The sequence below is a fragment of the Scophthalmus maximus genome, chromosome 14 (genome assembly GCF_022379125.1).
Source record: "Scophthalmus maximus strain ysfricsl-2021 chromosome 14, ASM2237912v1, whole genome shotgun sequence".
Taxonomy (NCBI): domain Eukaryota; kingdom Metazoa; phylum Chordata; class Actinopteri; order Pleuronectiformes; family Scophthalmidae; genus Scophthalmus; species Scophthalmus maximus.
The window spans coordinates 8,492,501-8,507,892 of record NC_061528.1 but is presented as its reverse complement, the minus strand read 5'-3'; the positions used below and the strand labels follow the sequence as shown (position 1 = coordinate 8,507,892).

General features: G+C 38.7%; 2 protein-coding genes and 2 long non-coding RNA genes across 8 annotated transcripts in view; 1 reads left to right on the top strand and 3 right to left on the bottom strand.

The window, feature by feature from the left end:
- si:ch211-214p13.3 (nectin-1) lies at positions 1 to 8,818 on the bottom strand. Of its 2 annotated transcripts, none has more exons than XM_035603902.2 (8): positions 8,621 to 8,818; positions 7,261 to 7,602; positions 6,846 to 7,148; positions 5,135 to 5,228; positions 4,407 to 4,534; positions 2,980 to 3,079; positions 2,780 to 2,906; positions 1 to 2,548 (listed from the first exon to the last, which is right to left on the bottom strand). In XM_035603902.2, exons 1-7 carry the CDS (start codon positions 8,715 to 8,717, stop codon positions 2,798 to 2,800), a joined length of 1,173 nt encoding a protein of 390 aa, XP_035459795.1. In that variant the 5' UTR covers positions 8,718 to 8,818; the 3' UTR covers positions 1 to 2,548; positions 2,780 to 2,797. The 2 variants fall into 2 exon arrangements, with proteins under 2 accessions (XP_035459795.1, XP_035459794.1); XM_035603901.2 differs by having other exon boundaries at positions 4,380 to 4,534; positions 8,621 to 8,817.
- LOC124850991 lies at positions 8,220 to 8,639 on the top strand. 2 transcript variants are annotated; one of them, XR_007032108.1, is made up of 2 exons: positions 8,220 to 8,502; positions 8,598 to 8,639. It is a non-coding gene; the product is annotated as an uncharacterized LOC124850991 (long non-coding RNA). The 2 variants fall into 2 exon arrangements; XR_007032107.1 differs by having other exon boundaries at positions 8,586 to 8,639.
- Positions 8,819 to 9,716: 898 nt separating the features above from the next.
- On the bottom strand, positions 9,717 to 11,567 carry LOC118282942. The gene is made up of 4 exons (XR_004784407.2): positions 11,414 to 11,567; positions 11,008 to 11,316; positions 10,805 to 10,904; positions 9,717 to 10,393 (listed from the first exon to the last, which is right to left on the bottom strand). It is a non-coding gene; the product is annotated as an uncharacterized LOC118282942 (long non-coding RNA).
- Positions 11,568 to 12,343: 776 nt separating this feature from the next.
- Positions 12,344 to 15,392, bottom strand: part of LOC118282941 — a 3,102-nt gene continuing 53 nt past the window's right edge. Inside the window, exons 1-5 of one of the 3 annotated variants that reach the window (XM_035604519.2) lie at positions 15,305 to 15,392; positions 14,899 to 15,207; positions 14,696 to 14,795; positions 12,832 to 12,901; positions 12,344 to 12,739 (exon numbers count right to left, since the gene is read on the bottom strand). The exon at positions 15,305 to 15,392 is cut by the window's right edge and continues 53 nt beyond it. In XM_035604519.2, coding sequence (XP_035460412.1) covers positions 12,641 to 12,739; positions 12,832 to 12,901; positions 14,696 to 14,795; positions 14,899 to 15,207; positions 15,305 to 15,377 — 651 coding nt within the window. In that variant the 5' untranslated portion in view covers positions 15,378 to 15,392 and the 3' untranslated portion in view covers positions 12,344 to 12,640. The remainder of the gene's footprint in view (positions 12,740 to 12,831; positions 12,902 to 14,695; positions 14,796 to 14,898; positions 15,208 to 15,304) is intronic. The other 2 variants (XM_035604522.2, XM_035604521.2) reach the window with 2 other exon arrangements.

The window sequence follows — 15,392 nt, the reverse complement described above, 5'->3', positions numbered from 1 at the left end:
TAATGTTTAACTTACTTTAATGAGGATACAAGTGCACGCGAAGGCAATTAATGTCATCACTACTTGAGTCAATGTAATTTAAAAACAAGCAATGGAACAAGACTGAAATGGAAAGACACACCACACGGGAAAAAAAACATTTGTGAGAAAATTACTGCATTGGTAAAGTCTCTTCTACTCTAAAAACTTCAATGAAAAAAATGTAATGTGAATAACTGAACACACAACACACTGATCATGATGAGTTAAGGCTTTAGAACAACAAAAAGACCCACAATGCAACTCAGCTTCCGATAGTTCAGTCAGAAATTTGGGTGTTATGTTAGTAGTGGTTCACGTAGACCAAGCATGTATGAAAGAGCTCAAACCAGTAAACTTAAAAAACATAAGGAGCAGGCTACAGATGTCTGGTAGACTCACTTCTCCGCACGGACAGATTTTATTAAATTTTTTCATTTTCAAAATGTTTTCAAATGTCTTTTAAGTTTAAAGTTGCCCTTTAAACATGATTCTATTATTGCCAAATCTTGGGCAAATTAAAGGTTGTTTAATGCACATTCACTTATTCATACTGTATCTTTAAGTACTACATAAAGCACTTTGTGCTGCTGCTATGAAGTGTAGTATATCAACAAGTAGGAATTGAATTAGTGGAAAAGAGATACTGTTGCAGCTTTAGTTTTAAAGGTCTCGCCATGACCCACACCCTAAACTGACTGGAAAATCAGATACATAAAGATTTAAGTACAACAGTTAAAAATATGTAACTTGTGTATAATTAAAGCTCAGAAGAATTAGTTTGAATAAATATGATTAAAGCCAAGCCTACAGACTAATCAGGACTAAGACTATAACTAAAACTATATTTTGGTCAGTCGAACACTTGGTTTGATTCACTTGACAGTTTCTTGTCCACAGGATGAATCCCAGTGTCTGCAGTGATCCTCAAATTGTGGATGGATTGAATAAACTGTAGTTGGTTTTCATCCAGGAAAACTATGTCTAGGCCTACACCAATTTGGGTGTAGACATTCATGGCCCCTTGATGATGTATCCTGTACCTCTTAATGTTTCCTCTAGTGCCATTAGCAGATAGATATTTTCGGTTTTGTCTTAACGATAATTAAATTGATTGCAGTAATCGCTCATTTTTTAGCAATGCTAACTGTGTGGCTGTGCCGGTCACACACTGGTAAATATCAAATGTTAACAAGCATGCTTACCAGCTAGAGGTGCACAGGTTAGCTCCTAAACTTTAGCGTAGTTACACTGGGATTGTGAGTATGTTAGCTTCGCAATATTAGCATTAAGCTAAAGGTATAGGTTGTGCCTGTTTACTCACAGAGGTGTTAGCTTGGCTATATACTTTAGGCTAGCTCTGAAAAACACCTTTTCTGAGCAAACATGTCCATTGTGCACCTGGATGTGCGTTTCTTACACAAATCAACTGTAAACACACGAGACAGTATAACAGGAATATGCATTTTGGAGATGCAGTGTAACTTTTCATATTATACATGTTTTTTGATTGGAACGTAGAGCTTCATTGCTAACTTCTGTCTTAATGCAGTTCAGAAGCTAACACAACAGGTAACACATTACTTCAAACTTATTGAAAGAACTGTACTAACTGTATTAAAAATAATTACTTGTAAAGTAAGTAAAAGTAGTAACCACTTGTGGTTACTGCATAATACAAACTGTTTGCAGTTGTAGAAACATTTCAAAGTAGACATACTGCTTTTAGGTTAGGCTTTGTATGAATTAGAATAAAATATATAGAGATATAGATATATTCCATCTTATGCAGTTTCAAAAGTTGAGCAGCTTTGAGTTTGAGCTTTGAATTCAGTGTGATCGTACTTTCAGTGGTGGTGTTGGCATAAATAAACTCAGTTGGGTACCCGGCAAAGTAACCTGTTCTGTTGTAGCAAACTCAACATTGACATTACAAGTTTTTTTTCCCATATTGACGGTAAACTATTACACAGACAGATATGCGTCCTCTGCAGACAATCTCCAGGCAACAGGAAAAATTTGCTAGCAATTAGTAGTTAGGCAAGTCTTGACGAGACAGGCAGCCGTGCCATTGTAAACACTAAAGGGACAATATTTATACTGTCAGCCATATGTGGTATATATATATATATATATATAGAAGTATATCTATCTGTTTTTTGTATGTATTTTATCCTTATCTATTACGTTTTATTAATGTTTTTTATCGTCAACATATTTAACTATGTATTTATTACTGTTATCATTGTTATTTTTATTCTCCCTCCCTCCACCCACCGGAATGAAATGAGGCGAGGTCAACATGGGAGGACCTCAATGAGTAATCAGTTCCAAACAGGAAATATAAAAAAAAACAACCTTGAATTAAAAATATATTATATAATAACTGGCACTGACGGGGATACAAACTGATACACAGCACCTGGACTGTTGCACCTATTCACCGAGTGAACAGTGTGGTGGAGCTTGTAGATCACCTGCAATACAATTGCTGACGATCTTGTCGCTTCCATGGACGTCAATGAGGTCACTAAGAGAGACAATTCAAAACAACTGATTAAAACATTTCATATCAAATGATACTTTAAACAAATGGTGAAAGAAAAGAGATCATCAATTTCCAGAAGAGGAGATATAATGAAATGTGTCGTAATAATGAAATGCATCTAATTATTGTATGAAAGATAGTGATTAGTGATTAATTGAAATAAATAGAACTGCAGAGCATTGCACCAGATCAAACATAATAATGTATCAATGCCTGTTGTAACGTTTCTTCTTAAAGTTCTTCTTCTGGGTCTTCTTCTTTTACTCTCTGTCCCTCTTCGCTGGATCCCCTGGAATTACTTTGATCCTTCTGCTTCTTCCTGCTTGTCCCACCTAATGACCTAGACAATCAACTATGAATTAATACACCACAAAATAATTAGATTTAATGTGCAGTAATACTGTACTTGGTACCTTGGAAATTTTCCAGATTTATAAAGGTACCACGCTGCAGCTCCAATGATAATGACAGAAAGCAAAATAGCAAACAAAGTCCAACAAGCGGTGCAGCTTCCTGTAGGGACACAAGAAAGAAGAACTCAGTAAGAAGAAATACTGATTTACACGGCCAGTTTCTCTCGCTAAATCTAAAAGCACAAAGAGGACATCGCAAAATGTGAAAAGGTGTAAATGTATTCATCACACGAGACATGTGTAATATTCACATCTTCCGTGTACTAACTCCTTCAAATGTATTCTTTTACTTTAAACAATTACTATTAAATTATTTATAATAACAATGTATCAAATGGCTATATGAAATGTGAAAGTTGACATTTGAAGTGATGAAGCCAAAGCAAGTATTCGCCTGAATCTCGCAGCTCCCTTCCGCCTGGTTTCAGCTCATTGTTTGTGACTGCAACTTTACTATATTGTTTCGCTCTTACTGATGTCATAGCTTATAGTCAGTTTGTGGCCGCTGTACATGCACAATAGCTCTAAAAACCTTCCGTACACCTGCTTAGCACTGAACAGCAGACTAGCAACAAGCTGGTGAATACAGTGGAGTAAGGGATTTCTCCAAGGAGTTTGTAGAGACCTAAAACAGAGGGAGAAGCTTGAATCTAAGCTGTTATCTCACTCAACACAAAACTTGTTTGCAGAACACTGACAGAATGCAGGTTTGCGAAATCTGCCTGTCGGCCAAACAAACTCCGCCAAGGAGCCTGAACTTAAGCAAGAGCCTTTTTCCTTGCAACTCATCCAGTTTCAAACCACAATGACACTTGATCTTGTCCTTTTACATCACTGTGACTGCAGCCCCGCAAACCAGGAAGTCTGGCTCGACTTCACCGTGTCCATTTCGCTCGAAAGGCACAGCCGAATGGTTGCCATGATGCTACATTTTAAAAATGTTGTACTAACATGTACAGGTGTTTATTGTACTTAATATTTGATATTTTTCTTCTGTTACATAACATTTAGCGTTAGATTCCACACTACATTTAGTCGACTAACTTTGCACAGCTAAACCCTTGGTGAAATGTGCTCTGACAAACGTTCTTGTCCTCGCAGGTCCTGCGATTAAAAAAAAGAAACTGAGACATGAAATGACCATGACTGTGACATGGACCACTTCACAAGATCATTTCCTGTAGGGCAGTGGGGGGAGTAGTGAATGTCTTCCACTTGACTCTACTACAAAGGAAACAGGTGGGAGGGACCAAGTCTTTCAGCTCCAATGCACATATCATGGAATTTCTAGGGTGTGTGGGAGGAAACCTGACTAAATGCATGCAGGTGTTTTTATAACTACGACACACACACACACACACACACACACACACACCTCACCTCACCTCACCTCACCTCACCTGAAGTCACATGCACAAAGAGGTTACCATGGTTCCTTCCATGTTGGTTAGATGCTTCACAATGGTAGAGGCCATTCAGGTCAGAGCTCATGCTCTGAAACTGTAGTGTTCCATCCTCTCCTCGGACGGCAGACTGAGGCCACGCTTGGCCTGATCTGAAGCAACAAACAAGACTGATGATCAAATATATGTCCCACACATGCAGAAAGGGCTCCGGTTTTTCCTGGCGCAGACTCTGTCTGCCTTGTTGGGACTGAATTCAGCAGCAACATTCATTGTGGTATGGAATTTTGAGTTCAACTGACTTGAAATCACTACTAAAACTTAAACATTTACCTTCATTCGATGACAAATGATGGGTTGATTCCATTAGATTAATTTTAACAATTAAGTTTAACAATTCGGTTTTGTTGTTTGCTGATTTAATTAGGATAAAGAGGAGATTGAGCAGATTATTCAGGGTATCTCACTCATATCTACAAAACAACCTCAAAATGTCAGTGCGCTCACTCAAGTGGTGTTGCTGAATCCATGGGTGCAGCTAATGTGCCAAATTGTCAAATTGGTCTTTTTTGTTCAAGTTTTTGTTCTGGATTTTGTAAAAATTTAATTTGTATTACAAGTCTCTAGAATTCCAAGTAGTTCATAGGTCTTAATTACATGATTTCAAAATGTACAATTTCAAAATAGTTTAAAAAAAAATTCTTGCTTCGTACCAAAAAACCTTTGAATCTGGTTCATTCTAACTGCTGTACCTGCTCCAAGTTAATTCTGCACTTGGGTTGGCTTGAGCCATGCACTGAAATGTTTCCTTGGATTTTGTGGTAATGTTCACTTCCCTGGGTGAAACTGCAAGAAACAGAGAGAGAGAGAGAGAGAATCAGCTGTGTTTTCGCTGTATGTGGGAAAGTACTAAAGTATTGTAAACATAGAATTGATAACAGTGTGTGGCTCAAATTCCATGACGCACTGATACAGTTTCATTGTTTTCAAGGTCCTTTTGGATTAGCAAATTTGAATCCCCGCACAGGCCTTATTTGTTTCACACGATGATCTTGTTTAATCATGATAAAGACACTTCCTACTTGACTGTCGCAAAACATATTTGCGTACTGCAACTGATAAATGAATACCCAAAAATCCATCAATTAACAAACATTAAGGATTACTACTGGCAAGAGCTCAAACTCCACATCTACAGTAGGTGAACTTCCTTTGAAAGAACGCTGTTGTCTCGAGTTTTCAACACAGACTGCTGGTCCACAGCCCCCAGAGACAGTAAACCAAGCTCTCATTAAACAAGCATGTTTCAATAACCAACAAATGGAGACAGTGTTTCTGTCACGTCAAAGCAGCCTCAGGGCAAAACTGGGTGTGGAACAACAAGAGTGCTCAGTGTGTAACGTTAGTAGGTGGGAGAGCTCAAGCGACACAGCTCTGCCCAGAGGAATAAAGTGTAACATAATGTTACGTTACGTTTGGCTGCTGTTTAGGCTGTTTGACAGCTATTAGTGAGTTTTGTCATTAACTTCTGATTTAATTTTAAATCAAAAAACCAAAAGAAAATTCCAAAATTTAAATCAAACTTTATTTTAACAAGATAATTTGAAAAAATGGCAAAAATTGAATAATGGCAGGAAATTGTTTTTTTACTGAACATCATGAGGTCACTAAATATATTTGGATATAAAACATCATCACTGTCACCGTCATATCCCATTAGCCAGTTGAGTTAAAGCTAGATAGATATAAAGATAGATACATAGAGATAGATATCACAGTTATCAGTATTATGTTCAAAAGGATACATAAACCTTTTCAAAAGAACAGCTCACTATCTTTTCGACGAAGAGACCTACTGCGGCTGCATTGCATACACAAAGATCCTGTCTTGTGCAGAGATGTGCCTGTGTTTGATTCTACTTTACACCATAACCACCATGAAATAATCAGATTTGAAATAAAACAAAACAAAACAGTTTTATATCTCGGATCCACAATAAACCCACGTTGCAGCTGCACCTGCGTCTGGGAAACAGTATTTACTGGAGTAATATACCCTGGTTATCAGCCGCGGTTTTAAAATTAAAATTTGAAACGGTAGAACTAACCGTCTGAAATTTCACCATTTCATCCCAACTGTAACATCTTAAGGCATAAGGTATCAGTGAAGAACAACAGGGCAGATTGTGACCATATTTCCTGCAACTTGACTGGATGGCAGAGACAAAACAACCACAACCAAGGCAGTAATTATAGTTTTAAAATAGGCAACCAAGTTCAGGCCTGGAGTTCAGCTTCAGAGCAGAGCAGTGGATGGAAAAATATTTAGTCACCATGCAAACAATATTTCTTTCAAAACCGCCTTTCTTGAAAGAAAGTGAAATGATTTGAGAAATTCTTAAAACAGATGACGCAAATGAGAAGGAAAAAGAAACTGAGGTAGAGGAGTATTTTTGTACCCACAGTAGACCTGTATGGTGAAGGGCATGGTTTTCTCCTCCAGCAGAGCTGAACTGCTGACGACGCACTGGACCACGCGTTTGTTGATGTCTTTGGTCGGCACTCCGAGCAGGGAGCTGACTGTGGTAGTCGTACCGTTGGTGTGGTTGGTGGAGCTGGTTGTTGCCCGCAGTTGTTCTCCCAGAGCACCGGTGAGCCACCTCACCTCTGCAGGAGGCTTGGAACCTGCAGCCGTGCAGGTAGCAATGCTAACTTCTTCATCAGCCAGAAATGGAAGATTATCTTCCACACGTGTGACTGGAGGCACTAGAAGAGTTATTACACACACAAAAAGTAAACATGCAAGCAAGAAGGGATCAACACGGCTCTTTCTCTCTCTCATACCCACACAATTTTTTTAATGCAATATTCATTTTACCGAGCACGTTAAGAAGTATCGTTGTCTTGTGAGCTCCACTGGGGAACAAAGTGAAGATGCAGGAGTAGACGCCTTCATGCAGCAATGTGACATTGGATATCTGGAAAGATCCATCCTTCTCACGGAAGCTCCCAATAAATTTCAACTGATCATCGCGCCCATTGACAAACAGTGGTCCATTGGAGGACTGGACCGTCAAGAAATTGTTATTCTGGGGCTTTCCTCTGGTCGACCTCTGCCAAGAGATCTGGGTGAGCTCCTCCGTGGAGTCCACAAGTTTGCAGGTCAAGATAACGCTCTCCCCTTGCACCACGGTCTTGTTTCCCGCAATCACCCGCAGAGCTGCAAGATGCATGAAATCTCATCAGGCTATTAGAAAGCACACCTACCAGGTTGTTAAAAATAATTTAACAACCTGAAGGGAAGTGAGTTAGTCGTATTACTCCTCTTATAGTCAAATGATTGAGATTGTTGTCATGTTTAAAGCTGCTACAATTAATCGATTAATCGAACAGTAATCGGACAACTGAATTAGCTAATTATCAGGTTAGGTAATTTTGATGATAAAAGAGTCAAGATTCTCTGATTTCAGCATCTTAAATGCAAATATTTTTTCTGTTGTTTGCACCTCTATGACAATTTACTGAATATCTCTGGTTTGTGGACATAGCGCCTTATGTCATCTTGGGGTTTTGGGAACACACGATCAACATGTTTCACCATTCAATGACATTTTATGGACCAAACAACTCATAAATTACAGATGTTATTATTGGGGGAGCTGATGTCAGTTGGTTTCCTTGGAGCAAAAAAAACCTCACATTTAAGAAGCTGAAATCGGAGAACTTTGCCTTTTTTCCCCCCACAAAAACTACTTGAACCGATTAACCGATCATCAAAATAGTAAGTTTAGTGGATTGACTGTTGCAGCTCTAACCTAAGCATGAACATGTAACTTAATAATAATAATCCCACCATTATTATTATTATTATTATTATTATTGATGTTGTTATCATCAGTGGTAGTTTCATGAGCTGATAACTGTAGTACATATTTATATGGAACCTGCAATGTGCCATGTTCCCTGTCCACGTGCTGCTCGTGCAGCAGGTGATGGGCAAAGGGAGTTGTGGTTTTCTCTCTCTCCTCCGCAGTCGACACGTGCTCGCTCATTGTGCGAACTGTCGCGTTTTCCTCAGTTACATTGTGACGTCTCGACGTCTCGACGTCACGTTGTAAAGGTGAGATGATGAGGATGACTCGTCTTTGTTGCAATATGGCGCTGGACTGACAGAGTCCAACTTGTATACATGTGACGGGGCAGTCTGTGCGCTAGGTGTGCGGGTGGATCCGTCCTACCGTCAAGATGTCCGCTCAGGACCAGGATGAGAACCACCAGCGACGTCAGCCCGGACACGGCGGCCGGCCGCGGCGACACACACGGGAGAGCCTCCATTCAGCCATTCGTCTCTAGGAGTTCGTTGGACAGCGGGGCATCCCAGAGGGAGGTGTGGACTCAGCAAAACACCCCGACCCCGGAAAGGCGATAAACGGTGACGCATGCGCAGAACGGCGTATGACTGCAGAACGGCGCAATGTTTATTTTATTGATTTTTTAAATAACATAAAAAGTTGCAGCTCAGTGAGCAACATTTGAGCTCAATGTACATATTAAGAATAACAAATAAAGGTGTATTTTTTGTGTACCCTGTATTCATTCCTTCGAGGCGAGGACACACCATCCTTCCCGTGGCATTTTAGATTCATAACAAAACTTTGACACCATCTGCTGGCTTATTAACACGCCTACACGTGTCATACAGACCAATTCAGACATGTTCACATAACAGTAGGATAGACACAGGTATATATATATATGAATATATATATATAAATATATAAACATATATATATAATTATATATAAACATATATATATAATTACATTTAACTGCTTCAATTTAATGGTTTTGGTGTTTTTTTCCAACTATGCAAATATCGTCTGTTAAGGAGATATATAACCGACGTGTGGAAACATGGATTTGACTACAGTTTCATACATGTGTCTGTATCACATTGGTAGAGAATGCAGGCATCAAAGCAAATCACATTAGACTGGGTCTGTAAGTACGACATCACAGTCAAGCCGAAGCTGTTTGTATTCTAAGGCACCGTATGACATTTTAAACCCTCACCCTCATGCCACGAGGGAGAAGAGATAAAGGAGAACTGATGCAAAAGCAACCCAAGGTTTTGCATGTGATTTAATCGGAGGACGTGATCCTTGTACCATGAAGTAGAAACTGGAAGCTGCTAGACAGATGTACTCAATAGTTGTGGCCCTGTTCATGAATTACATTCAGACTTCCTTAGTTTTAAGAAATATAAGAAAAAAATTGTCAAAAAACTTCTCACCACATTTCCATGGAAAAAGTCATGCACAGATAATAGATCGCTGATGTTTTAATGTTTTATATAAGATATAGTTACATAAATGTTGGCCATATTATTGCATTAAACATTTTATGCAGTTTTCAAAAGACAGACAACACAAAAGAAGCAAAAAAAAATAAAACAACAGCCTTTACACTTATCAAAACATTTATAACATTAGCATTTTGGTATATTTTACATGGATTTTATGGTCACAGACCCAAGCAGGTACAGTAAGCTAGCATGAGGTTTTAGGTTCCAAGAAATTAAAATATAAACAATGCCTCAGGTTATTTTCATAACTACAAAAAAATGTGTATCATACACCCTCTATCTCAGAAAATATTTATTTTTTATGCATAATTATATGTGTACTCTCGTATACTTTCTGTCAATATCCCTTTTCTTATTCAGCTATTATCTGAACTTCATACTTACTAGAAGTCACACATTGAACCGAGTCTAAATTGGTTCATGTAAGTGTTGACTGCATCTTGTGATTGTCTGTATCCTGCCACCAGGGACTGAAAATAAAAATGGACTGGAATAGACACAGATGCAGGAAATAGTAGAGACTATAGGAAACTAAAACATGAAAGTTCAAACAATGAAAAAGATCATCTCCTCTTCTCCCAACTGAAGATGAAACTCAGGTTTTCCTGTTGCCACAGCGTTTTTTCAGGTCCTGGCCAAGCGTTTTCTGTAGAAATAAAGTGAGACCAGAAACGTTATAATAGAGATCAAGTTGATACTGTTGGGGACAATAACACATCTTTACACTGAGCGGCACGAGACCAGTAGTGTAAGTACAATTAGTAAATACCATAGTGTAAAAATACTAAATTACAAGTCCTGCATTTAAAATCCCAAAAGTAAAAGGTAAAAGTGTAGAATTTAGTAAACTGTAGATTGTTCCACAATGCAATGAGATCACACACCACGGTCACACTACGACGTCAAAATGGTGGAGGGTAGAATAAGAAATTGGAGGTAAAAAAAATAAATAAAGAGGGGCACATGAAACGGTTTCGACCATTTAACACTAAAGCAAGATGTAACTTTTGTCATGACAATGTTTTACACACAGCACAAAATGAAAAGTTTTACTCACCTGTAGAGGCAAAGAGCTAATGTGATGCCAAACACAAGCAGCCCAGTTATGAGTATGCGTATGTATAGAAAATACAACGACCGGAAAGGTGGGTTGATTTCTGCAAGTCAGATGTGCATTGATTCAAGCAGCATGCAGTTTGAGCTCGGAGTTGCACTCTGCCTGGTGTAGCAACAATTAGCTCTACTTCGCGCTCAACTTACCTTCCCGTTCCTCAGACACAGTTAAATTCCACACATCCACCCAGGTCCCTCTTCTCTCAGATACGTCACATCTATAGAGTCCTGCGTCCTCATGCTGAGCATTAAAAATATTCAGCTTTGAATGAAAGTCAACGTCTATTCTCTGTCTGTTGGAGGTAAAATTTGAAACCGTGCCATTGTTTGCAGTTTTATAAGAGAAAAGAAATCTGCCTTTGGTCCAGTTGACTTGTGTTGCGTTTATCATGGATCTGTTGCAGGTTAACGTGACAGACTTTCCCCTGAACACCAGTTCACTCCAGTGGTTAGCTACTACATGGAAGAAAGCAATCAATCAATATAAAATGAAACGTGTAAATAACATCTGCAGAGAATCAAGCAGCAAAAACATAAAAAATATCCACCGTACCTTCTAAGCCATGACACATAACTACGAGCTGAATGGAGAGCAGGGCTTGGTTCAGGTGCAACATGATGACCATCAGCTGGAAAGAGACAGACTAGATCTTCACACTGAACCTTCATAAGTGTTTGTGGTGGAGGCACAGAGGAAAGGAAGTGGTTAGTTGCTGTTTAGCGAAGTTTAAAGCAACGATATATATATATATATATATATATATATATATATATATATATATATATATATATATATATATATATATATATATATATATATATATATATAAATATGGGGTAGTACAATTATTAAATTTGAATGAGAATTTTGAGAATTCAAGCTTGGTCCTTCTTGAAACTAAAATGATGATGATCATTAGGAATAATATGATGAAGTGAATTATAAAATGCACATAATGGATAATCTCAGTGGCAGGAAAACCACATTTAGGTGATGCTTTTGACACTCAGAGTGTGAAGGGTTTCTGAGCATGTCGGACACTTTATGATGCTTAGAAGAAGCGAAACAAGACCAGCATAATGAGTGCATAATGAATTCACCTCTACTTTGGAATAGTTCCCCATTTTGATCACAGGCCGCATTTCAATAACCAATCCGTTAACTTATGGTGAACTTACTTGACTTACTTTGTACCTCGGTCCTTAAGAAAATTATTTGAGACATATACGTGTGACATATAAGTGATGTTTACAAACTGCACACGCACTGTTGTTGTATTTGTTTTCGATTTACAGAGCCTGGGCTGAGCCCAAAACACGCATTTCTTTCAGCACACTCACAGAACTCACAGCTAGAGGACCGTGAAGGCCCCTTTACCTTGACTTGAGTCTTTGAAACATAAATCAGTTGGTTGAAAAAGACTCCATGCACTTCCCTTACAGAACCCTAGAGGGCACAGACCTTCAGTTAAAGCCTGTTGAGTATAGTTGAGTTGACTTTATTGCCATTACAACAAACACTGTTGCCTTGGTGATACAACAGCGCAGGACGGACAGTACGGCATTCAACACAGCACAAAACCATCATACATAAAAAATACAAAGTACATACAATGTTTAAGATACATTTAAAAAAAATATATATATATATGTATATTTCTTTAAGGTCAAAGGCATCTGTGGACCAGTTGTCCTCACTCGAAGCACCTGATTTGAAATTATATTAAAAGGTCATGTCTCTGATTGACTCAGGTTTTTTTTTTTATGTCCTTTCAACTCATCAGAGACCATATATTGAATTGAGCCTCTCCGTGTACTGACTCCTCCGCTTCTTATTTGTCCTATTGTCTCTGTCAGCCTGCGGATGAGGGATGTCCACCTACAGAGACAAAAAGTTCAATGATTTCTCTGGCAAGGAAAAGAAAAAATGAAGAAATGCGACAACGTGGAGATGACAAAAGTTCACCTGACCTTTCCATCTAATGGAAGAGAAAACTGGTCCTGGATTGGCTCCCCATTTGGTGTCCTGGTCCCCAGTCTTCTGTGGAGATCAAGCCAAGACAAACCTCATAATGATACCCGTCCCACTGATGCAGGTGAATTATTAAATCAGAGTTTCCACGTGTGACAATGGATAATAAAGACAAAGAAAAACAATTGTTTTATAATTGATTAATCATTATGTCATTACTTAAACAATTATATCTCTAGCTCTTACTCAATTTGATGATTTGCAGCTTTCCTCGCTTTATGTATAAATAAATTGAACAAAACAAGGTGTCTGAAGACATCATTGGAAAACTGTGATAGATATTTCTTACATTTCACAGACTAAACAAAAACTTGATTAATTGAAAAAGTCTTCAGATGATCAGTAATGAAAGTCATGCGCAGCCCTTTATTAAAAAGAGTTCAATGAGGCCACTGTTTAAGGTCAAATGTTTGTATTACAATATATTCTTAAAGGTACGCAGTCACACAGAATCTGTCACATTAACCAAAGGAAACGTGTGTGCTTTATCAAAGTGAATATTCCTTATGTTTGCTTAAAGTACTTGGTTTTGTTGAACAGGCGACTGAACCAGGTACTACATACCAGGATATCTTTCCGTTATCTGGCTCCCCTAAGCTTGATATTGGTCGTCCTGGATAACCTGTACTACAAAGCTATGAGAGCATTCACGTGGAAGACGCAGACTCATTGATTACATGCAACATCGTCAGAGCCGGGAATAAAGTTCTTAATAAGAATCCTGATACATGCGGGCAAATTTAGCTGTCGCGAAACGTAAACTGTGAGAAAATAAACACGAGAGAACTTTTGATTGTTTAAGTCAGGCTAATGAAATACTGTAAATACGGTCCTACATTTAATCAAGTGTCTTACAGAGAGATTGTTTTTGCTCTTTTTTTTCTGATGATGAACAAATAATTGTGAATATACTGCACAGTCGAGTAATGTGCGGCTGTTTCTGCTGCCAAAGCTGAGAAAAGAAAAGAGAAGCAGTCCAAAGTCTGATGAGGTCAACCAGATAGAAATGTTGATTTATAACCATGGGAAGTATTCAACGGTGTGTGGATAATTTCTCAAGTGAACGACATCAGAGTCTCATGTTGTTCTGAGCTGCAGTGATAGAATAAGAATTAGAGCATCAACACTGGTCTGTCAGGAATCTCTGTTGAATTAAAAAATGTCTTGACCAAAGGACAAAGCAAACCTCAAGGTCAGTATATCACTTGTACTCATAATGGGTTTGATGGACCCAGTGCGGAAGAATGAAACATTGGAAGGACATCTGAAATACTGAAAACCTGTGTTAAGAAGCTTTTGATGGGATGCTTAAACACCTTTCTCTTCTTTGAAATCGAAAGTAAGGCAACACTTTCTAATGGTAGCTATGTCCATTGAATTGACCTCAGTTCACTGACCTTCTCTTGCACTGCTGTTGCCATTACATTTTGGCATTGTTGCTGTTTTGCAAAAGTTACGTTAGTCTTGGGGGGGTGGGTAATAATAGCTGAACATCCTGTGAAACTCAAATTCAAAAGGTCAAGAAAACTTTCAGTTGTCATCAAATCAACGACATGAGCAGCAGCAGGAAAGTTCGCATTCCCTTGTGGTGTAGAAATAAAGAGATTCCAAAATGTGCACATATGGGATGACACGGCATCCCTCGCGGTAATGACCCTTAAACGTGGACACAATTGTCTGTTGTGGAGCTTTATGGTCAAACTCCGTCATCCAAGTACCGACAACTGCTGTGCAACAGAGCAGAAAAGAGTCCGATTAATTCGTTCACACAAACTAATCTGAAAGGTAAAAGGTGTTACTCACCTGTAGAGGCAAACAGCTGAAGTGATGGCAAACACAAGCAACCCAATGACAGCTGCGGTTATGTATAGAAAATACAACGACCGGAAAGGTTGGTTGATTTCTGCAAGTCAGATGTGCATTGATTCAGGCAGCATGCAGTTTGAGCTCAGAGTTGCACTCTGCCTGGTGTAGCAACAATTAGCTCTACTTCGCGCTCAACTTACCTTCCCGTTCCTCAGACACAGTTAAATTCCACACATCCACCCAGGTCCCTCTTCTCTCAGATACGTCACATCTATAGAGTCCTGCGTCCTCATGCTGAGCATTAAAAATATTCAGCTTTGAATGAAAGTCAACGTCTATTCTCTGTCTGTTGGAGGTAAAATTTGAAACCGTGCCATTGTTTGCAGTTTTATAAGCGAAAAGAAATCTGCCTTTGGTCCAGTTGACTTGTGTTGCGTTTATCATGGATCTGTTGCAGGTTAACGTGACAGACTTTCCCCTGAACACCAGTTCACTCCAGTGGTTAGCTACTACATGGAAGAAAGCAATCAATCAATATAAAATGAAACGTGTAAATAACATCTGCAGAGAATCAAGCAGCAAAAACACAAAAAATATCCAACGTACCTTCTAAGCCATGACACATAACTACGAGTTGAATAGAGAGCAGGGCTTGGTTCAGGTGCAACATGATGACCATCAGCTGGAAAGAGAC